This window comes from Myxine glutinosa, chromosome 13 (genome assembly GCF_964187855.1).
Source record: "Myxine glutinosa chromosome 13, kmMyxGlut1.1, whole genome shotgun sequence".
Lineage (NCBI taxonomy): Eukaryota > Metazoa > Chordata > Myxini > Myxiniformes > Myxinidae > Myxine > Myxine glutinosa.
Window position 1 is genome coordinate 19,101,305 of NC_136273.1, and position 25,315 is coordinate 19,126,619.

Sequence of the window (25,315 nt, forward strand, 5' to 3'; positions counted from 1 at the left end):
AACTCATCCCCCAAGTTTAGTCATAACTCGTCCACAACTTTTTTAAATATCATGTTAAATATCGCTTTTCGCCCGATCTCTCAATGGTGAAGAATCACTTAAAAAATGAAACTAGCCGGATCCAATTCGTCACCAAAATCTCATCATTTCGTCCTTGTCACATACACTACCTCTCTGCAAAATTTCGTCCGAATCCGTCCACAACGTTTTGAGATGTCTTGTTCACAGGCAGACAAACAGACAGACAGGGGTGAAACATACCCTTCGTCCACCTTAGGTGGCGGAGGTAACAAACGAAAACGACAGCGAACGTCGTCATCGTCATCATCACATGCAATATGTTTGTGTTGCAACATGCGGTGTTTTGATTAAATCAGTCAGTGAGGCGACGTGTATGCACAACTACTTGTGGTGAAACAAAAAAAAAAGCTTTCCTTTTTTGAGGCAATACAAATTTTTTCTGAATCATTGGAATCTCCCGTGATGAAGCTATCTCCGAGGTCCTTTCACTCACTCACCGCAGACAGGTAGGTGGTCTTTCTGTCTTCTACCGACTCCTCTCCGGCCTTGCTCCCCCAGCTCTCTCTGTGCTCTGTCCCCCAAGTATTCCTACAGTTCGCACAAGATCTGCCAGCAACCCTCTGATGGTTAAACTGCCAGAATCTCGGCTCTCTGCTCACCTTCACTCTTTCATTCCCCTTTTCTCCCACCTCTGGAACAAACTCCCCCACTCCCTTCAATCCCACTCCTCCCTCCAGGTCTGTAAAACAGCTGTTCACCACCATCTCTTATCTTTCCCCATCCAAAACCTTGATCTTTTCTACCCCCGCGAATTCACCCCAGATCCACCTTGTTTGAAATTCCAACTTCTTTCCTGGAAGTCCCGGCAGTGTCCATATGTTTTATACCTCTACCACCCCCCCTTCCCATGCCCCCCCCAAAGCCCTCTCCCTCCCACAGATCTCTCGATGTCCCTGCTCTCAGATGTTGTGTTTGTGTTCCTCCCCCTCTCGCCCCATCTTGCCTACCGCTCCCCATGTTATATGTTTTATGTGTCGGTTTGTCCTTTGTGTGTGATTAATGTTAGCTCTTTCACGAGCCTCGATCTTGTATCCAAAAAATAAAAAAAAAATTTGCTACTGCACCGTATACAACGATACATACCACCTACCTCTTCAGCAGTGAACCGATCAGCTTGTGTCATCAGAAGTTGTTTTATTCTGCAACCGACAGAGCAGATTGAAAGGTTAAATTTGCCAATTATACAATGTATTTGAATTTTTGTAAGGTGTAGTTATGTGATGCTTGTAAAATATTTGCCTGTGCGGATTTATTTTTGACAGCAGACTTTAGTGTGTGTACAACACACACACCCACGTGATGGGTACAAATACACACCAGCTCTCAAGGCCAAATGTTTGAGGTTGAGGTTTGAGCAACGTGGCTGCCCACTACTACTACCACCCCGCATGCCCAGATAAGGGTCGTAGCTCCCTCACTCCCCACTCGGGGGATGAACCGTTTTGCACTTCGTTCCCTTAGGACAGGGGGAACGTGAGGTTAGGGCAGGAATTTTGAAATTATTTTGTTCACTGTGCGGGGAATAGCTAGAGCTGCCTTCGGTGGGGAGTGGTGGGGGGCCCAAAGCAAGCAGGCATTTGAAAATGGTGCTAGTCTCAGGAATGTTATCGCATTTCTTGTGTATTATTTCTGTAAACTAAATTGGTTAAAATGACCTTCATGGAGGCAATATTCTGCTTGTAATTCCTGGTCTAGTTTTTTTTTTTTTTGCCGTTTGTCCCTGTTGTTGATGTCGTCCTCAAGGCAGCCATCTGGGAATGGATGTTGAAATTCTCCCAACAAAACCGATTGTTTTAGACAATTTAACCTCTATAAACTGAAGTATTTCTATAAAATTATGGAAACTGGTTTATTTACTGTTGAGCTATAAAAAGCAAGGAAGAACCCATGAATTAAAACAGTTGTGGTGTCAGAACTGAACACGCAAAGACCTACAAGTCTACACCTTTACCCAAGCCTTCACATACTACTTCCTGATGTACAAACTTGCAGCCCAAAACTTAAATCCTCATAAAACCTCGGGAATTATCAAGAGCAATTCAATAAGTGATGGCACAAAGCATTTTGGAATGCCTTCCTGTCTAAATGGGTCAAAAAGTCTTTCCCTTAACCGTGCAGCAAAGGTCTGAACGGATATCGTGTCATCTGTGGTCTGTTGTTTTGAGCCTGTGGAACACATTCTGAGCTGTGGATAGTTCTGATGGTTGTTTGGTGGACACTGTACTCTGATGGAAATGTTTGCTCACTCTTCCTTGTTGATGTGACCTTGTCCATCAGGATCAAAGAGCTTGAAAGCATTCAAGATGGTTTCCTCTGGATCAGTTCCTAATGGAAAATAAAAATGGGATGAAAGGTTGAACTGCACAAAAAGGCCACTAGTTCATTGTGTATGATATCTATGTGTGTGTGTGTGTGTGTATATATATATATATATATATATGTCACTATGCGACCTTCATATCATCAGTGGAGAACCGCCAGCAAGGTGTCCCATATACAGCTGCTGCTGCACCTTGCTGGGAGCGATAAGCACCGCCTGCCACGCGGTAACGTTATCTCTGGTATCCACTCATCATATCTCTGGTATCCATCTCTGGTATCCACTCATCATATGATGAGTGGATACCAGAGATAACGTTACCGCGTGGCAGGCGGTGCTTATCGCTCCCAGCAAGGTGCAGCAGCAGCTGTATGGGACACCTTGCTGGCGGTTCTCCACTGATGATATGAAGGTCGCATAGTGACTGATATAAAAACCGAAAGGGTCACAGAGTTACAAGTGTATGGAAAGCCTCACTGCGTTGCCCTGATGAAGCCCCAACAAGGGCGAAACCAGGTCGGTAACTGTGAGTTTTGCATGCACTTGTGACAGTATCTGAATTTATAATCCGTAATGACGCACTGCTGGATGGTTCCTCTGGAACTTTGCAGGCAAGGCGGACGTGCGTGGCGATGACGTCATGTTGTCCGCTCATTAGGTTGGAGAACCAGATTACAGATACCATTATATATATATATATATATATATACATACATATATACTGTATATACAGTGCATTCAGAAAGTATTCAGACCCCTTCACTTTTTTCACATTTTGTTATGTTGCAGCCTTATGCTGAAATCGTTTAAATTCATTTTTTCCCTCATCAATCTCCACTCAATACCCCATAATGACAAACAGAAAACAGGATTTTAGAAAGTTTTGCAAATTTATGAAAAAGAAAAAACTGAAATATCACATTGACATAAGTATTCAGACCCTTTGTTATGACACTTGAAATTTAGCTCAGGTGCCTCCCATTTCTCTTGATCATCTTTGAGATGTTTCTACACCTTGATTGGAGTCCACCTGTGGTAAATTCAATTGATTGGACATGATTTGGAAAGGCACACACCTGTCTATATAAGGTCTGACAGCTGACAATGCATATCAGAGCAAAAACCAAGCCATGAGGTCAAAGGAACTGCCTGCAGAGCTCAGAGACAGGATTGTGTCGAGGCACAGATTTGGGGAAGCCTACAAAAAAAATTCTGCTGCATTGAAGGTTCCCAAGAGCACAGTGACGTCCATAATTCTTAAATGGAAGAAGTTTGGAACAACCAGGACTCTTCCTGGAGCTGGCCACCCAGCCAAACTGAGCAATCGGGGGAGAGGGCCTTGGTAAGTGAGGTGACCAAGAACCCGATGGTCACTCTGCCTGAGCTCCAGAGATCCTGTGTGGAGATGGGAGAAACTTCCAGAAGGACAACCATCACTGCAACACTCCACCGAACTGGGCTTTATGGCAGAGTGTCCAGACGGAAGCCTCTCCTCAGTGAAAGACACATGAAAGCCCGCTTGGAGTTTGCAAAAAAGCACCTAGAGGACTCTCAGACTGTGAGAAACAAGATTCTGTGGGCCTAGGTTTAAATCTCGGTCTAATTATAAATTGTCACTTTGGTGCTTTACATGCGGACGATGCATCAACGTGTGTGCCTTCTCTCGGTTGGATGTTCAACTGAGTGGCCATTGTAAAGCATTAATTGATGAATGGTAAGAATATCTTCTTTTTTTTTTTTTGGAAAACCAAGTCGAGGCCCGTATAAGAGCTAACACATAGAACATATAATAAAGGTAGCGGGAGACAAGAAGGCGTGGGGGGGGGGGGGGGGGAGAGAGGCAAGTACAACAACAGTCGGGAACAGGGACACCAGGAGATCTGTGGAAGACAGGGCCAGGGAGGGGTACACGGGATAAACAAGATGGACGCTACAAGGACTTTCAGAAAAGAAAACGAAATTTGAAGGAGGTGGTTTGGGGTGGATTAACAAGGGTAGAAGAGATCAAGGTTTTGGATGGGGGAAGATATGCAATGGTGGTCAACAGCTGTTTTGAAGACCTGGAGGGAGGAGACGGATTGACGAGAGTGTGGGAGTTTGTTCCAGAGGCGGGAAATAAGAGGAATGAAAGAGTGAAAGTGAGCGGAGAGTCTTGATTTTGGCAGTTTCCCCAGAGCGTCCTGCAGGAATATTCAGGGGACAGAGCAGTGGGAGCTAGGCCGGAGAGGAGTTGGTAGAAGACAGAAAGACCACCAACCTGCCTGCGGTGAGTGAGTGAAAGGTCCTCACAATCAGCATCATCGCGGGAGATTCCAATGATTCTGAAAGCTTTGGCCTCAACAGCATAAAGCCGAGCTAGGTGTGAGGCAGGAGCACCAGCCCAGAGGGGGGTACAGTATTCCATTGAGCTGTGGATGAAAGCCTTGTATGTGGTGAGGAGCTCAGGTGTGCCAAGGAAGGACTTCGCACGATGGAGGATGCCCAGTCGGCGACTGGCTTTGGAGGCCAACTTGTGAATGTGGTTTTCCCAGGAAAGATGATGGCAGATAGTGACACCCAAAAGCCAAAGCACAAAAGTGACAAAACTTATTGGGAGCATTGTTGAGAAAGTAAATGGGAGGGTTGTCCAGTCGGTCTTTTCGGAGAGACATAGTGAGAGTGTGAGATTTGTCAGGATTGAAAGACATGTTCCACTTGTTTGACCAGTTTGTGATTTTGTTCAGGTCTGCAGAGAGTGAAGAGGCTGCAGACTGCCGATCTGAGGGATGAGGAATGGAGCGGCAGAGAGTGGAGTCATCAGCAAAGAGATAGAGAGGATTTTCCAGACAGTCGGAGAGATCATTGATGAAGACCAGAAATAGAACAGGGCCCAGAACACTGCCTTGAGGAACTACCAGCCTGGGCAGGAAGAGATGAGAAAATTCCATTTTGAGCCACACGTTGACTATGACAGGAGAGGAAATCTGCGAGCCGTGAGTTGAGATTTCCATGGTACCATAAGAGAAGAGTTTGGTGAGCAGAGTGGGGTGCCAGACCGTATCGAAGGCACGATATATGTCAAGGGAGACGGCTCTGTTTCCCTGTCTGGTGTTGAGGACCTCCATCCATTTTTGAATGAAGAAAGTTATTCCCAAAGATTACGCAAGTTATCACCGGCATCTGAACAAATTACCTGCCTTCACTGAGGGTTGCAAGTGGTGTGTGTGTGTGCTCTTTTTCCTTGACAACTGATTGCACTGCTTTGCTATGGGGGCAGTAGCTTCTGCATTATAAACAAATTGACTGTGTCGTTCATATTGTTACAGACGCGGTTGTGGATGTTGGTTTACCGAGCGGTTTGGTATGACCGCGTCTGCACAGTTTACCCGATTATACTCGAACGTTGGCCGAGTCGCGCTACGCTAAATCAATTACGGAAAGGACACAACGGCTGGATTAAATGACACGACACCAAGGGTACAGTTCTCAAGACCTCCGGAGGAGGTTATAATATATCGGAACGTTAGATTACAAGGACAAGAGAGACAGCATAGTAAGGTGGGCACTTAAACACGGTCTTATATTAGCCCTGACAGACCACAGATAAACAGGACAAAACTGACTCACACAGGGATTGATGGCAAGGAGGGGCAGGTAGTTGATAGCTCAAGGTGCACCTTGGCTCAGGGGCAGGATCCACACGGTCCGGTCCAGAGATGCGGGAGGTCTCTCTCAGCGTCAGCGTTGGAAGATGACGTTCTTTCTCCAAGCTGGGGGCGCATCTCACGTCACGTCCGGTAAGTGGCTGCGTATATCCGGCGGGGAGTGACGCCCTCGGCTCGTTAGCTCCGCCCCAGATGGAATCGGCCCGTTGCTTCTTATTGGGTGCGGGGGTTACCAGGCTCCGCCCTTGACGAGGAGCTGACAGCCAGCCCCTTCGTGGTAACCCCGTGGGCGCACATGGCAATGGCGGCTAACCAAGCCGGTGTGAGGACGCACACTCCCCGCACCGTGGCCGCGCCGCCCCCGCTGTGGTTGTAGTTGTTGTTGTTGTTATTGTTTCATGGGGAAGATGGGAGGAGGTATGGGGAGGTCCTAAACTCACTACTGGTGCCATACAATCACATTCTGGTGCAACGAAGAGTCAGAATTAATGGAAACGAGTCCTTAACTGACATAGACTAAGAATAACTAGCAAGATGTCCGAAAGTTGTCTACGTGAGATGCGGTGGACCTGGGCACGACATTTAATGGGGGAAGAAGGGGAAGGTCGGTTCTACAGAGTGTTGTTTACAGACAATGGGACTAGGGAATGGGGGATTGGGGATAGTTGGGGAGTATTGGGGAAATAGGGGAATATTTACAAGCGGATATGGAGGCCAAATCCCATATCCGCAACATTGCACCCTTCTCTACCCTCGGGGCGTCCCGACCCGATAAATTTTTACCTATTTTAGTGTGGCACTCAGATGTAGTTCCCTCTACTATTAACTCTACCCTGAGTGCGACAGTTTTACAGATATTCACAAATGAGTAAATATGTCCCCCTGCGACGTTGCACCCTTCTCCTCACAGAAACACACCCACAGGATAACCGAATCGCGGAAAGAATTCGCAAACTAAACATACAGCCGGTAGGGAGCATTATTTACATAAGACTACGCTGATATTTACACTACGATCCAGGACCTGTTTTTGGAGGAACACATGCAGATGTTATGCATAGAGAGAGCACGCATGCCAGCATCGATACACCAACCCACGAGTGCTCTGTGGCCTTACGGCCTTTAATAATGTGCAGAGCACCCCTTCCAAGCACCAAAAGCACCACCCCAAGCACCAATCGGTGCAGTCACCATTGTTCATTAAAATAAAAACAACAACCCCTAACCCTGCAGGTGTCTCTTGCTCTTCGTGTGGTGCACTTGGCCTTCTTGCTTCCCTAGAAATAAAGAAAGGCGCCAACCGCGTCCATTTCTTTATTGTGGCCGTCAAGGGGGCCAACTATTAGTGGTTCACCTGTTTGGCATAGGTGCCACGTTGACCCAGAGGTCCATCAATGGGTGGTGCTTGGCCGCAAAAGAACTGCGGTCCATTGTGGGTGGCCACCAAAATTGCGGTTCATATGGTGTATCGATCCAGGCAGCAAGCAGCGAAAGTGCAGGCCCACAACTGCGGAGCCAGCACCTCTCTCTCCTCTCTCTCTGCCCCAAAGCCAGATCCTCGGAGGTGGGAGACAAAAGAAGAAGACAAGTGAGTAAGGTGGTAAGGGCGCAAAAGTGCACGCAATACAAGATGATGCACACTGGGGGCACATGGGAACCAGGTGAGACAGGTACGTTCCTACCGTACACCCCCCCCCCCCCCCCCCCACCAGGTAACCTACATGGCCCCTCCCTTACCCCTTACTGCATCCACAAAACACAACACTACCCATAAACATCTACTTTACCAATCAACAAACGTCCCTACTGTCTTCCCCGTTCCTCCCATAAACCAAATTCGTCTTCTCTCCCTCCTAACCAATCAAATTTGCCATTTTCAACTCTCATCAAAATTTGCCATCTCCAACTCAACATCATAATTTGCTATCACCAATTCATCATCAGTCCCTCCTAGGGAGGGAGAGATGGAATCACCCCAATGTCTCATCCACGTCGTGATGCGTCTCACAAATCCACACAGCAATCCTTACTTCCTGCAACACAAAACAAAGAAAACACAGGTGTGGAGTCATCATCATCACCACAGGTAAGTGGCTGCGTATGGTGCGACAGGTTCATCAATCCTAACTATTTCCTAAATGACTTTAACAACTTTACATTACCCGGGGTCTTTCTTCTGCCAAACCATTGGCCCTCTTACACTATGGGTTCTAAAAACCAATTCCCATTGACCAAACTGTGGTGCTTTTCAATTTGGGGTCTCACTCCCCCGATTCATCTCTCGGTGCCCTCGCACAATTTCTGGGCCGCGACGTGTACCTCTCCCAGCGGGTCTACCCACTTGCACACCTCCACCACTGCAGTTGCCTCCGAGCTTACCTGCTCCTTACCCTAACCTAACTACCTGGGGAAGGCCCTCTGGCGCTCTCCCCACTCGGTGCCCTCTCTGGCACTGGGCTACCCGGGTCCGTCCTCCGGATCCTCGGGCCCCATCCACAACTCTACCGGCTCCCAGAGCCCACCTGCGGCCTCACCTGGCCGACATCCTCACAGTGGTGGAGTGCCCAAACCAACTACACACACTAACAGGCTACACGCCCAGCCATTTCCACAACACGAATGCACCCATCCACAATACCATTCTGCAACCGCACCACAAATGCCAATATCCAACCACAATTTACCTATACCCTCTACCTAACACTTACACTACCCGCCCCGGGTATTCGTGAAAGGGGTCCACTCTTCCCCCATCCACACCTTCGCACCATGCACACCACTCCGTACCACTTACTCCAACTCTCTCCACACCACTCATTCCAATACTCCATGTATTCCACACACCTGTGCTCTCACACCTGGTGCCACCTGCACCCTTCTCTCCCCAAGCGCATTCGCGCTGATCCACACACTCATTACTCACACACTGCTCCACACACCTGTCCAGTTGCACACCTGTGCAATCACACCTGTTCAATTCTCACACACACGGCATCATCTCAGCTAACTACTCCCTTCTGAAACTTGCGCTTCCCAGTCGTCCCTTTAAACTATTGCGCTCCCTCGTCATTATAATCCACACTAATCTACCTGCGTCCCCACTACAGGTATCAGTCACTAACTAAACTTAACGTTACCTAATGTCATCTTCTAGGGCCCTATCAATATCCTAACCCACCCGGGCTAGTTTTCACTGCCATACACCCCATAAGCTATAGCTCCTTTGCCCCACACTATGGGAAGGGTGGCAGGGATGCCACCCTTACCCACCGGGCCCATCGCTCACTACCAATTTTGCACATCAAATTTCAACAAATCAAAAATTTGCCAATCACTGCCCATCATCTGCCAATCACTACTGCCAATCCTTTGCCAATCATCAAATTTTGTTTTTCTCTAATTTTGGGTCCAAAACACTAACCTCATCACACGGTCTACTCACTAATGCCTCTCGGTGCGCCAATTCACTTCTAAAGCTCGGCTTCGTACAGCCAAGCCATGAATGCGGGTTGTTCCGTGCCAGCGGCTGGATGCGTCCGGCATTCGGTGCAGGGACGGGGGCTTACCCGTGCCGAGATCCCACGCACCATCTCGGCACGGAGCCATCCAATGTCCCGCTCTCGACCTGCCGGCACGTCTCACCAAAAAGTGGTCGCCATGACGACCCTTTCTATCGGGCTGCCAGCTCCGCCTAGTGGAGCACGGACGCGGCCGTTCAAAGCGAGGCCCGGCACGCACCGAGGGCCCGATTCGGCTAAAAGTCGACCTAACCGCTGCTCCGTTTAACGTCGATGCTTCACCTGCATGCTTACACCCCGCAGCCCGTTCCTTGCTCACACATCCAGCCGTTCCCATGCTCCTCGTACCTTTCCTTACACACCCAGGTACCCTCATTCCACTCACAGCCTTGGTCACACACCTGACCACCGAACACTTTGGCACACATTCGTTGGTCGCACACCTCACCAACACACCTCTTCGCGCCCCCTCTTCTGTCACCTCCTCTGTGACAATCACAGGTGTGCTCTCATTCGCACACCCAACCACGTGCCTCACTACCAATTCCAGCGTGCATTCCCACTCACGCTCCTTGTCACTCTCACTCCTCTCACCACCACTCTTGACAACGCACTCACCCTTACTCTCGACAGCGCACTCTTTCCCCATGCGCCTGTCCGTCACACACCTTTCTCGCACACCCTCTCCCGTTACCTCCTCTGTAACACTCACCACAGGCGTGCACTCTTCCTTACTTTTGACAGCGCACTCTTTCCCCATGCACCTGTCCGTCACACACCTTTCTCGCACACCCTCTCCCGTTACATCCTCTGTAACACTTACCACACCGCGCTTCCATGTGCTCCCTCGCACACGCGCTACGACCGACTCACTCTCGCCAGCACCCTCACTCCTTGGCACGCACTTTTTCCTCACACACCCCAGAGTCGGACTTTCTCGCACACCTCCTCTTTCGCACACCAGACCTGTTGCACACTTCACCAACGGCCTCTCACGAACACCCGGGTCCATCTCGACCCCCAAGCTTCTTAAATCACCTGGCGCATCATACGCACGACCATATTGGTCACCACTTACACCGGGTCCTCTTCCTCTTCGCTTCTCCTCCATCACCTGCGAATCCCTCATCCGGTTAATGAGCACATCATCACGATCCAAACACAGACTTTGGACCAATTCTTTTATCTCCTCTTTTATCTCTTTCTTATCCCCTCTCCGTCGCTTCTTAATTTCGCTCACCCCTTCTTCCACTTCTTCTAATTTCTGCTTCACCTCTTTTATTCCCCGGTACGTCTCCTCAAGCTCGTCCTCCAAGGCTACCTTGACCGTTTCCATGTGCGTCCTCACCTGCCGGTCCTTCGTCTCCATTACCTCTATCACCTCGTCCAACCTCGTTGTCAGTCCCTCACGTACCATCTGACATTCCCTCTTCGTCGCTACCAAGTCATTTTTTAGGTCATTTTGTGTCGCTTTTAACCCTCCTATTACCGCAGTGTTCCTTTGAACCTGCTCCGTTACTTCTTTTTGTCCCTCTGTCAGTTGTTCTACTTCCTGCGTCAGGTCCTCTATGCCCCCTTGCAATTTTACAGTCCCCTTTCTCACCTCCTTCTCCATGTGCTCCTTACAGTGCCTCACCTCCTCGCGCACTCCTCCGACCTCCTCACTCACACCTCTTCTGATCTCCTCTCCCATCACTTGCATCTCCTGCCCAGATGCCACCCTCATCTGCTCCATTTCCTCCCTGTGAGCATCCAGTTTGGTTTCTACCCCCATTCTGACCCCCTCTATCTGCTGCCCCATTTGGTTAACTTCCCTTTCCGCTTGGTCCCTCATGTCCCTCAATTTGCCTTCCATCCTGTTTTCTAACCCCTCTAACCCCTTTTGCATCCCTTCCATTTGATTCTCTTGAGCGGCCATTCTGTTTTCTACCCCCATTAACCCCTCCTGTATTTCCCCTAATCTATTGTCTAATCCCTCTATTCTACTCCCTAACCCATGTTTCACCCCTTCTATCCCATTGTCTAACCCCTCTAATTTCTTGTCTAATCCCTCCCCGGTACCCCTCGCTTCGTCCCTCATTACCCCCATTTGGCCCTCCAATCGCTCACCCTGAGCATCCATCCGCTTCCCCAAGTCATTCCTCAGGTCTTCACTTGTCTGGACCATGAGCGCCTTTATTTGTTCCATAAATAGGCCCCAATCCATCGGCGGCGCTGCTACGGTCCCGGGCGCGGCTAAATTTGGCGCCACAATAACCATTTGTGCGAGGCCGCCATTTTGTGCGTCTGCTACCCTTACTGCTTCGCTCTCCTCATGTCCCTCAATTTGGTCCTGGATCGACCCTGCCTCACTCTCCTCTACCGGAACCCAGCTGTCTTGGTCTGCCATAGCGCGACTTTCAAAATTCGGGTTTTTATTTTCGTAAAACAAAATCAAATTTCGCCGTTATAATTTCGAGCGCGTGAAACGCGCTCCGGATCGAATTCCACCTCCCGACACCAAAATGTTACCCTAATGGTACAATTGGTGTTCCAAAATTTGGGCCTAACTGAATTTAGTCCCAGGTCCGAATCCAACTCCTCGACACCAAATGTTACAGACGCGGTTGTGGATGTTGGTTTACCGAGCGGTTTGGTATGACCGCGTCTGCACAGTTTACCCGATTATACTCGAACGTTGGCCGAGTCGCGCTACGCTAAATCAATTACGGAAAGGACACAACGGCTGGATTAAATGACACGACACCAAGGGTACAGTTCTCAAGACCTCCGGAGGAGGTTATAATATATCGGAACGTTAGATTACAAGGACAAGAGAGACAGCATAGTAAGGTGGGCACTTAAACACGGTCTTATATTAGCCCTGACAGACCACAGATAAACAGGACAAAACTGACTCACACAGGGATTGATGGCAAGGAGGGGCAGGTAGTTGATAGCTCAAGGTGCACCTTGGCTCAGGGGCAGGATCCACACGGTCCGGTCCAGAGATGCGGGAGGTCTCTCAGCGTCAGCGTTGGAAGGTGACGTTCTTTCTCCAAGCTGGGGGCGCATCTCACGTCACGTCCGGTAAGTGGCTGCGTATATCCGGCGGGGAGTGACACGCCCTCGGCTCGTTAGCTCCGCCCCAGATGGAATCGGCCCGTTGCTTCTTATTGGGTGCGGGGGTTACCAGGCTCCGCCCTTGACGAGGAGCTGACAGCCAGCCCCTTCGTGGTAACCCCGTGGGCGCACATGGCAATGGCGGCTAACCAAGCCGGTGTGAGGACGCACACTCCCCGCACCGCGGCCGCGCCGCCCCCGCTGTGGTTGTAGTTGTTGTTGTTGTTATTGTTTCATGGGGAAGATGGGAGGAGGTATGGGGAGGTCCTAAACTCACTACTGGTGCCATACAATCACATTCTGGTGCAACGAAGAGTCAGAATTAATGGAAACGAGTCCTTAACTGACATAGACTAAAAATAACTAGCAAGATGTCCGAAAGTTGTCTACGTGAGATGCGGTGGACCTGGGCACGACATTTAATGGGGGAAGAAGGGGAAGGTCGGTTCTACAGAGTGTTGTTTACAGACAATGGGACTAGGGAATGGGGGATTGGGGATAGTTGGGGAGTATTGGGGAAATAGGGGAATATTTACAAGCGGATATGGAGGCCAAATCCCATATCCGCAACAATCTATCTATAATTCCAGCAATCTCTGTGTGTGTGTGTGTGTGTGTGTGTGTGTGTGTGTGTGTGTGTGTGTGTGTGTGTGTGTGTGTGTGTGTGTGTGTGTGTGTGTGTCTGTGTGTCTGTGTGTGTGTTTGTTTGTTTGTCTGTGACCGCTGTTTCTCGACAACAACGGGTCCGATATACTTGCAACTTGCCAGGTATATTGCTGGGGACCCGAGGATGTGCCTTTTCAAGGTTTGAAATTAATCGGACAAGTAGTTACCGAGCTATGTCCAAAAAACGATTCAACCAATCAGAGAGCAGCGAGCTATCACGTGTGCCGAACGTGGCGAACAGACTCTGCCTCGGACGGCACATTTGAGAGCGTATTCATTTATTTCACAACTATGTTGGCGCTATGTTGGCGTTAAACTATGTTTTAAAACTAATAAAAACTAATTTGCGATTCTTTCGCTTTCCTGCGCGTTTGGGCACGCTATGGCGATTTCTTTTTCTTTACCAAACTCCGCAAGCCGTTCGCTTTGGACCAAACCATTTCATGTAAATAGAGGGGGGGGATTGTCACCGTACTCGCAAGCCGTTCGCTTTGGACCAAACCATTTCATGTAAATAGAGGGGGGGGATATAATTTTAGATATAGATATAGTACGGGCATGCCCTAGTATGTTTAATGTGAATGGCCTTCTTCGAGCAACCAATTTCTATTGATCCAGGCATACAAAATAAAGTGACTTGGCTATGTCGCTCTTGCTCCTCTTGAAAAGCTAGGCCTGGTGTTGGCTTAACGGTTAAGGTGGTTGGCTTAAGATCTTAGGGTCTTGAGTTTGAGCCCCTGTCGTGTCCTTAAATAACACCAGGTGGGTTGACTCAGCCTGTCATCCTTCCCAGCTCGGCAAAATGAGTACCAGCTTACGAGAAACAGGGGCATGGCATCAGCGGCACAGCCACGCTTCATGAGGATACAAGGTACAGATATCGATCAAATATGGAGGCATGCAAAATTACAGATTTTATTGTCACATCGGTGGAAGACAGAAAGACCACCAACCTGCCTGCGGTGAGAGAATGCAAGACCCTCGGAATCAGCTTCATCATGGGAGATACCAATGATTTGGAAAGCTTGTGGAGGTTTTTGATCTGAATCATTGCAGGAAGCAAATGCCCCCCACAGTACCCAAGGTAGTAATAAAGGTATGGGTTTATAAAAACTCATTCCATGTGCAATACTCCAGCATGTTGTTAAGAACAGTATTTCAAACGAATTTCACTGAAATAATTGTCAAAAAAAGATTTTTCATCCAAGTTTATCTACTTTGTTGTCATTTTCTTTTGAATGAGGTTAGAAACCTCATTCTAATGGCATGTTGCTTCACTGGCTCTGGAACCTAGTCACATCAGGTCATGCCCTAACCCTAACCTGGCCACATCAGGTCATGCCCTAACCCTAACCTAGCCACATCAGGTCATGCCCTAACCCTAACCTAGCCACCTCAGGACATGCCCTAACCCTAACCACGGTTGATAGGGGTTTGTGAAGGGATGGTGGAGCAGGGTAAGTGGTTGGGGTGGTCATGGGTATTGTTAGCTCAGGTGATGTTTGTGAGGGGTGGTGGAGTGGGCTGAGGGGTGTGGGGCGGTCATGGGTATTGTTAGATAAGGTGATGGTTGATGGGGGAATGTGACGGGTGGTGGAGTGGGGTGAGGGGTATAGGGTGGTCATGGGTATTGTTAGCTAGGGTCATGTCTGATGGGGGATTGTGAGGGGATGGGGGAGTGGAGGTAAGGTGGTCATGGGTTTGTTAACTCGGGTGACGGTTGAAGGGGGTTTGTGGGGGGAAGATGGAGTGGGATTGTTTTGGGTATTGTTATCCAGGGTGACGATTGATAGGGGATTGTGAGGGGATGGTGGAGTGGGGTAAGTGGTGTGGAGTGGTCATGGGTATTGTTAGCTAGGGTGATGGTTGAAGAGGTTTCTCCTGCACCCAAGGCATTATCCACCCAAAAACAAATGGGTAAATGGTTTGTTCTGTAGATTCTGTAACCAAGTCAACATTATCAAATTCTCTTAATTTTCACATCACGTTTCGTGAATTTTTGAATTTGGATTAAATTGAAATTTATTATTTGTCCCCAAAATATAGAAAATTGTACTATCAAGCAAATCTCACACTCTTGCGAAAAAATATTATATAATTAATTTTCAAATACTATTAACACTAGAAAGATAACGATTGCAGACCCTTGCCAGGACTTATTTTGTTTGTCCGCCACCATACTTTATAGATGTACTCACATTCAAATTGTGCATCCTTTATAGAGATACTTGGTTGCAAAAGGATAACATATAATACTTGCTACCACTAGGTGGGGTTTGTGGCCTACATTAGCACATTGTGTGCAGTTAAACAGACAACCGGACCCAAATGCAATACCCACTCTTCTGGCAAGGGTAATAATAAAGGATGACAAAAACAATAATAATAGTACAACAAACACCCCCACTATCAAACAGAGTGAACCATTCTAGGCAAGTACAGTATCAATAATAAGACAATTTTAAAAACATAAAAATGAAAACGTTGGTAGAATGCATGATAACACGGAAAGAGAAATATGATTAGTGTTCTAGAACCTTCCATTCCTCAACCCACCCTAACCCACAATAACTGAGTCCGGTAAAATTAATATTACACTACTCACAATAAGTTAGGGATATTGTGGGAGTGAGTTTTTTTTTTTTTCTAGGGGTTAGGGTTAGGGTATTGAAATCAAGAATGCTGTGTTTTTTCACACTCATTAATAACCATAGAATTAGGACCAACAACTTTTTTCAACATAATTAATACACAAAATCAACCACACCGAAGAACCTGCCAATATCCCTAACTTATTGTGAGTAGTGTATAATCGGGCACAATAACCATATAGGTCTAATTCAAAACACAAATTAAAAAGTATAAAACAGACAATAATGTCTGTTTGCTTCTTTCGAACAAGGAGCATTACTGTGGAGTAAACCTTATGCACCTGGTGAGAATGAATTTGTTTTCATAATATGTAATCAATCAAAACAAATAAGGCTTACACACAATTTCCATGTAACATACCATTTAGCTTGTTTCCAAAGAGTGTCAGGAAGGTGGTGAAGCTTACAGGTCCACTTGCTTCTGAAAGCATTCCTTTTAATTCTTCATCGCTCACATTGAGTTTACCTGCATATTCATACATCAAGTTATGTACCTTACAACCATACTTTAGAAACAACCACACTGCAGAAACAATCATACTGTAGAAACAATCATACTTTAGAAACAACCACACTGCAGAAACAATCATACTTTAAAAACAATCATACTTTAGAAACAATCATACTTTGGAAACAATCATACTTTAGAAACAACCACACTGCAGAAACAATCATACTGTAGAAACAATCATACTTTGGAAACAATAATACTTTAGAAACAACCATACTTCGAAACAACCATACTTTAGAAACAAGCATACTTTAGAAACAATCATACTTTAGAAACAACCATACTTTAGAAGCAACCATACTTTAGAAACAACCATACTTTCGAAACAACCATACTTTAGAAGCAATCGTACTTTAGAAGCAATCGTACTTTAGAAGCAATCGTACTTTAGAAGCAATCATACTTTAGAAGCAATCGTACTTTAGAAGCAATCATACTTTAGAAGCAATCATACTTTAGAAGCAATCATACTTTAGAAGCAATCGTACTTTAGAAGCAATCATACTTTAGAAGCAATCATACTTTAGAAGCAATCGTACTTTAGAAGCAATCGTACTTTAGAAGCAATCGTACTTTAGAAGCAATCATACTTTCGAAACAACCATACTTTAGAAGCAATCGTACTTTAGAAGCAATCGTACTTTAGAAGCAATCGTACTTTAGAAGCAATCGTACTTTAGAAGCAATCATACTTTAGAAGCAATCGTACTTTAGAAACAATCATACTTTAGAAGCAATCATACTTTAGAAACAACCATACTTTTGAAACAACCATACTTTCGAAACAACCATACTTTAGAAGCAATCATACTTTAGAAGCAACCACACTTTAGAAACAATCACACTTTAGAAACAATCATACTTTAGAAGCAATCATACTTTAGAAGCAATCGTACTTTAGAAGCAATCGTACTTTAGAAGCAATCGTACTTTAGAAACAATCATACTTTAGAAGCAATCATACTTTAGAAGCAATCATACTTTAGAAGCAATCGTACTTTAGAAGCAATCGTACTTTAGAAGCAATCATACTTTAGAAGCAATCATACTTTAGAAGCAATCGTACTTTAGAAACAATCATACTTTAGAAGCAATCATACTTTAGAAGCAATCGTACTTTAGAAGCAATCATACTTTAGAAGCAATCATACTTTAGAAGCAATCATACTTTAGAAGCAATCATACTTTAGAAGCAATCGTACTTTAGAAACAATCATACTTTAGAAGCAATCATACTTTAGAAGCAATCGTACTTTAGAAGCAATCGTACTTTAGAAGCAATCATACTTTAGAAGCAATCGTACTTTAGAAACAATCGTACTTTAGAAGCAATCATACTTTAGAAACAACCATACTTTTGAAACAACCATACTTTCGAAACAACCATACTTTAGAAGCAATCATACTTTAGAAGCAACCACACTTTAGAAACAATCATACTTTAGAAACAATCATACTTTATAAACAACCGTACTTTAGAAACAACTATACTTTAGAAACAACCATACTTTATAAATATGATATTTGTCATTCATTGTATACTTTGTTCACGCTTGGTAAACCGAATAGGTGAGTGGCAGACTTAAATGCCTCCCCTACACACACCTACATCGTATACTATTTGAAAGCTTCGTGTGTATCTGTAAAACTTATGGTATGATGTGGAGCTATCAAGTGGTGTTTTTGTGAAGCAAGGGTCAAACGAGGTCACCGGATGAACAAACACATTATGAACAAACGAACGTCAAATGAACAAATGAGGCCGGATTATTTTTCAAATTTGTGTCGGGATAAACCATTACCCGCCGTATCTCAGCTAAAATGGTGTCTAAAATCAACATTGGTGGAGATCAAGGAATCCGTATTGGCCATAATCACAATCACTAGATGACTGCCATTTACAGTCCAAGATGGCCACCACACTCTGCTGCGGAACCCAGGAAAGATGAACTGTATCATCAACTACTCAGTGAATTCCATAGTCTTCAAGATGTGCCACAAAAACTGTATCACTGCGGTTGTTTTCTAAAATACGACTCTGGTTCTGGTTCTGAACAAACAGCTTCACTTGTCCCGATAATGGCCAGGGGAAATAGCACATGTCTGACAGATTGGTCTGTGCACACTCTTTGATCAAAAAAAAATATCACACAGAACTGCATTCACAAAATTGAAACATTTGAGTGGGACACCAAGCTAAAGGAGGCTGCATGTCAGCGAGGGGATGAGGAAATGCTATGGAAAATATCAGAGGAGCATTTGATAGCTACGGGTGCTGTGTCTATCACTCAAGTCTACCTGAGTAAAACAAATCTGAAAGCAAAGACACCTTCATCAACTGTGATAATACCTGACCTTTATGACTTGGCATTCTACAGCTTGATCCAAGAAATAGGTGCTGACTCGATGTTCAACAAGAAAGCCCTCTTGCTTTCAAAGCTACCACAGCGATACAAAGCCCAGCTTCAAACAGACATAGATAGTGAACACTAGAAGAGTACCAGACTGTGGCCATGGGTGGAAAAACACTATGGTTCAGCAGTTTCATTTATTGTGCAATGCAGACAAGGGAAAGGTGTATGCTGCATGTGTGGGAAGTGTTGTGATTTATGGGAGCAAGACGGGTAATGAACGTAGAGCAGCAACGAAGGCTGGAAAGGGTGGAAATGCGAATGGTTCGGTGGATGTGCGGAGTATCGTTGAGAGAGAGGAAGACAAATGATGGATTGCGAAAGATGGTGGGAATAGAGCCTGTGATTGATGCTGTGAAGAGGAACAGGTTGAGATGGTTTGGTCATGTGTTGAGGAAGGATGAAAGCGACTGGTTGAGAAGAGTGATGGAAATGAATGTAGAAGGAAGTAGAGGACGGGGAAGACCGAGAAAGACTTGGCTAAAGGTGGTGGAAGAAGAAATGCGGGCAAGGGGGTTAACAAGGGGAGATGCAGACAATAGGGCAAAATTGAGAAGATTGTCATGGGGACTGCAAGGCTAACCCTTGCTCTGGCAGGGAAAATGGCCTTAAAATGCCTGTTGTTGTTGTTGTTGTGCCGACAAGGCCAGTCTAATATTGTATTGAGAAGCACCACCATAACTTTGGGTGATTCCATCCAGGCACCAGTGGGCTTAAGCAGGAGCTTAATTCATCTCTGTCACTGGACCTTGCAGGTGAGTGCATTGAGCATATCACTTCTGAACAAGCTATCCTGTACGATGCTGTATCCATTTTGAGGTCTAAGATAGCCAAAATTGAACCGCCAAAATTTAAACACCAAGCGAGGTCAGTTTAGAGGTCAGTGCCCTTTTCTATGCCAATGGTACTACAATGAGGAGACCAAACAAAGCTGAACTGGGGCATCAACTAGAACATCATGGCGAGAAGGTATCTGAACTACCGGAAAGCATCGAAGCAGCCACTGCGTCCATTAGGGATGTCATGACTGTTATTCAAATGTTGGCAGGTGACAAGTTGCATTAATCGGATTCTTTAGCAGCATCATATCTCAGACAACTCTTCACAGATTTTTTTGAAAGCTGACACAGTTGTGAAAGTCTTTGATAGATATGGTCAGGATAACTCAGTCAAAACTGCTGAAGGGGAACACCGGGCTGGATCTAAATCTGCTTACAAACGTTATCACGTGATTGGTGTATGCCCAGTAACTCCATGGAAAAACTTCCTCAATGTATCTTCCAACAAGCAATCACTTGTGAATTTCCGAAGTGATTATTTGGTCACACATACATATCACACTGTCTGCAAGCACATCCAGCTTGTGCACTCTTCGTTGTTGGAGACTTCTCCAAAGGTGAGGTAGTACAGTCCATGAGTAGTAGAAGTGCAGATGAAGAAAGAAACTTTGCCAGTACACAGGAAGAAGCTGACACCAGGATGCTTCTTCACGCTGTTAATGCTAATGAAGACTTTGGCTCGCGTTGTGTTCCAGGAACCACAATAATTAGATCATCAGATACAGATGTACTAGTGCTTGCTGTTTGCTACTTTCCAAAAATGACGAGTACAATTAATATGTGGATTGAAATGGGCATCATCACCAGCACAACTGACGAGCACTGATTTGTGCCCGTGCATGCAATTCGTGCTGCAATAGGTTCCCATTTTTCAACATACTTCCTGCCATGGATGAACTCACAGAGTGTGACTTGTTTCACCACTATTTGGTGTTGGCAAGAAAACAGTCTTCAACATTGTCAAAAGGAAGGGAGCAAAAAGTTTGAACTTTGAACGCACACACACAGGATTATGACAGCAGCTTAGGGTAGAAGGTCCAGCAGGTCAGCCAGGGCAGCACTGCTGATTGATGACCTGAGTGTTCCAAACTAATTACGATGGTACTAGCTCTGCCAGGTGGGCAGAGGTTCAGAAACGAGGTTTGGCTAGGTAGTTTGAATGTGGGATCAATGGAGGAGAGGGGTTGAGGTGGTTGAGATGATGCAGAGAAGGAGGTTTGAAGTGTTGTTTGTGCAAGAGACCAGATGGAAAGAGGAAAGGACGAGGAGGTTGGTAGGAGGGTAAGGGAACGACATATAGGAACCCTCAGAAAGGGTAGTGGAATGACAGATGTGATGTTAATTTTTTTTAATGGATATCACCCTAGACAAGGCAAACAGCCACTATAGGTAAGGGGCTCAGAGAAAGTTAGAAAAATATAAGGATAAAGCAAAACAAAATATAAATAAATAAAAAACAAACAAGAAAACATCGAAGACACAGGAAGTAGCAGAGGTTGGGTAAAATGTGATTAAACCTCAAAGATTTAGGAAGTATGAATTGACAATCCTCTTAAAGCCGTGTAGATTGTTTGATAATGGGAAGCATGTTACAGGTAGTGAATTCCAGAGGGAGACAGCACGAGGGATAAAACTATCTGCATAGCCTTTCGTTCTGCATCTTGGATCGGCTATAGCGCATGGGTGTGCAGAGATGGCAAACAGAGTCTTATGTCCAAACACTCGTATGGGTGGCACCAAGTTAGAAAGTCCAACAGAACATTTGCCATGAAAATATCTGTAGAACAAACCACGATTGGCAATCGACCTACGGTGAGAAGAGTGGTTGAAGAGTTGAACACATCTCCACACCGTCCAGGTTGACTATGCGTTTCTGGAGCCTATCAAGTAAAGATAAGTGGCAGGCTGGTGCTCCGGCCCAAATGTGGCAACAGTACTCCATGAGGGGACGTATAGTTGCCTTATACAGGTACAAAATGGCCTCAGAAGGTACATACCTCTGCGCTCGATAAAGGCAACCAACTTGCTTGGAAGCACTCTTAGCAATACCAGAAATGTACTTATCCCAACTAAGGTTAGCGTAGATGTCCAAACCAAGAAGCCGAAGCTCCGATGATTCTGTTAAGCTTGAAGACCCAATGTGCACAGAAGGGAAAGACCTGTTTCTAGAACGAGATGTGGACAACAGTTTAGGAGGAGGTTGGAGGTGCAAGATGAAATGGCATTGAGATTTGTGGATTTGGAGAAGGACTATGATACTCATGACACTGTCCCGAGAGGGATGGTGATGGCGACACTGAGATGGATGGGAGTGACAGAAGCAGAAGTTAGGTTGGTGGAAGGGATGCACAAGGAAACGAAGGGAAGAGGGTTGGTTGGTCCTGGGATGTCAGAGGACAGGGAAGCACTCTCAGCCCACTCCTGTTTATCATGGTGATGGAGCTGGTAAGCAGGAAGGTAAACATGAAAGGTATTTGGGGTAGGATATTGTATGCAGACAATCTGGCTGTTGTGGTGGAGAGTGGGTGGGAGATGCAGGAAGTATTGCAGGAGTGGAGGAGACATTTAAGTAACATGGGCTGAAAATGAGCATTGAGAAGATGGAGGTGATGTGGGTCGGGCAGCAGAGAAAATAAATGAATATCAGGTTGGAGCGGAAGGAGATCAGGCACGGAAATAGGTTTGAGTATCTGGGAGGAACAGTGACCGGATATGGTAAGTCAGAAGCAGAGGTGCAGAGGAGGATTCAGGTGGGTGCGAATGCATGGAGGAGGGTGGAGGGTGTAATGGCAGACAGAAAGATTTCAAGGAGATTGAAAGGGAAGGTTCTGATGTTGTGTGTAATGCCGGCCTATCTTTACGATCTGAAGACGGTGGCACACAATGACACTGACAGTGGCACAAAATGTTACTTTATACACCAATTTAAGGTTTATACACCTTCATACACCAATGATGCATAGAAGCTGAGATAAGATGCATAATGGTTTCTCATGTTGCAAATTTGAGAAATCGTGCTGTGACGGTGACCTTGTTTGACCCTCGCTCCACAAAAACTGCACCACTTGACAGTTCCACATCTACACCTCACTTTGACAGGGAGACACTAAGCTTTCAAATGGTATATGATGCAGATATGTGTAGGGGTGGGGGATGATTGTGATTTAATTATACAATGTCTTGCATTATAAGGTCCGTTTGTATAACATATACAAAAAGGTCCGTGTGTGTGTGATTTCATCAAACAATTGGTTAACAAAGAATTCATAATGCTTGTTATCATCTTACGAACTGCTTTAACAACACAAATTAGTTATTTGATTTGAACACAAGACTGATTCAAGTGAAAGTTGCAATTTTACACAATTTATAGAATCATATATTGAGTCAATCTATCATTTTTGTCCCCCGTCGCACCGCGGAGCGAAAGGGGGACTATGGTTTTCCCCTCCGTCCGTGTGTCCGTCCGTCCATCCGTCCGTGCGGGCGTGCGTACGTGCGTGCGTAAGCGAAGGACCGAATTCGAATTTGGTGTGTGGGTGCAACCCACGTCAAAATCCAAGATGGCCGCCGCCATGTATGTTTGAACCTTGTGAGCGGAATATCTTGAAAAATAAGCGTAGTACCAACTTCTAATCTGGTGTGTGGGTGTATCTAGGCATAAGGAAGAACGCTATTGAAAATTGGGTCGCCATGTCTACATCCAAGATGGCCGCCACCATATATATGTCTGAACCTTGTGAGCGAAATATCTTGAAAAATAAACGAACTACTAACTTCTAATCTGATGTGTGGGTGTATCTATGCATAAGGAATAATGCTATTGAAAATAAATTGGGTCGCCACGTCAAAATCAAAGATGGCTGCCGCCATGTATGTCTGAACCTTGTGAGCGAAATATCTTGAAAAATAAACGAACTACTAACTTCTAATCTGATGTGTGGGTGTATCTACGCATAAGGAACTAGAATCCGGGCACTCGGTAGAGCGCATACCTTCGCCGCAGCTACTGTTCTGTACTTGGCATGGGAGTGTATGCGATGTGAAACTTTATGTGAAATGCGATCGATTTTTAAAAATCAGAATTTGAGCAAATCTGTTTCATTCGTCTGTTAATATGCCTCCCCGATTGACAAATCTGCAATTTGAATTTCATTTGAGGTTGAAATGATTGCGGGAGATCGCGTTATAGTGATGACGTCTTGGATGGACATCCTCTTCTTCAGTCGCTCATAACTTTGAGTGAAATACGATCGAGTTAAAAATAGTCAGAATTTGAGCAAATCTGTTTCATTCGTTTGTTAATATGCCTCATCTCTTGACAAATCTGCAATTATAATTTTTTTTGAGGTTGAAATGATCGCGGGAGATCGCGTTATAGTGATGACGTCCTGGATGGACATCTTCTTCTTCAGTCGCTCATAACTTTGAGTGAAATACGATCGAGTTAAAAATAGTCAGAATTTGAGCAAATCTGTTTCCCAAAATCTAATCAAATGTGTCCCGTATAATAACCAATCATCCCACCAAATTTCATGCAATTCGGTTGAATACTTTTTGAGTTATGCGATTAACATACACACACACAGACATACAAATAAATACACAGCGATCAAAACATAACCTTCCGCTTTTGCGAAGGTAATAACGCTATTGAAAATAAATTGGGTCGCCACGTCAAAATCAAAGATGGCCGCCGCCATGTATGTCTGAACCTTGTGAGCGGAATATCTTGAAAAATAAGCGAAGTACCAACTTCTAATCTGGTGTGTGGGTGTATCTGCGCATAAGGGAGAACGCCATTGAAAATTGGGTCGCCAAGTCAAAATCCAAGATGGCCACCGCCATGTATGTCTGAACCTTGTGAGCGGAATATCTTGAAAAATAAGCGAAGTACCAACTTCTAATCTGGTGTGTGGGTGTATCCAGGCATAAGGAAGAAGGCTATTGAAAATTGGGCCGCCACGTCAAAATCCAAGATGGCCACCGCCATGTATGTCTGAACCTTGTGAGCGGAATATCTTGAAAAATAAGCGAAGTACCAACTTCTAATCTGGTGTGTGGGTGTATCTGCGCATAAGGGAGAACGCCATTGAAAATTGGGTCGCCAAGTCAAAATCCAAGATGGCCGCCTTGCGTCTTCCACTTTGTCAACTCGCATCACTTCACCAACGGGGGACCTTGGCATAACGCTTGTATATAATGGTGGATTAGTTTCCTCAGTCATAATACCAATGGTTTTTTGGTAAGATCTTTAAATCATAAGCAAATTTCCTCCAAGGTAATGCACAGCGCCTTCAAAAAGAATTCACACCCCTTGACTTTTTCACGTTTTGTTGTTATAGCCTGAGCTTAAAATGGATTAAATTGAGATTTTTTTTGTCACTGATCTACACAAAATACTCCGCAATGTCATAGTGGAATTTTATTTTTAGGATTCTTTACAAAATAATTAAAAATGAAAAGCTGAAATGTCTTGAGTAAATAAGTATTCAACCCCTTTGCTATGACAATCCAAATTGAGCTCAGGTGCAACCAATTTCCTTGGATCATCGTTGAGATGTCCAACCAC

The 25,315-nt window shown here is 45.4% G+C and overlaps 1 protein-coding gene across 2 annotated transcripts in view; it reads right to left on the bottom strand.

Moving 5' to 3' along the window:
* LOC137438660 (myosin light chain 5) overlaps nt 1-25,315 on the bottom strand; it is a 43,998-nt gene that overhangs the window by 1,178 nt on the left and 17,505 nt on the right. For both annotated transcript variants that reach the window (XM_068133894.2, XM_068133893.2), the window contains 3 exons: nt 16,344-16,448; nt 2,328-2,406; nt 1,172-1,220 (listed from right to left, as the gene is read on the bottom strand). In XM_068133894.2, the coding sequence (XP_067989995.1) occupies nt 1,172-1,220; nt 2,328-2,406; nt 16,344-16,448 (233 nt within the window). The remainder of the gene's footprint in view (nt 1-1,171; nt 1,221-2,327; nt 2,407-16,343; nt 16,449-25,315) is intronic.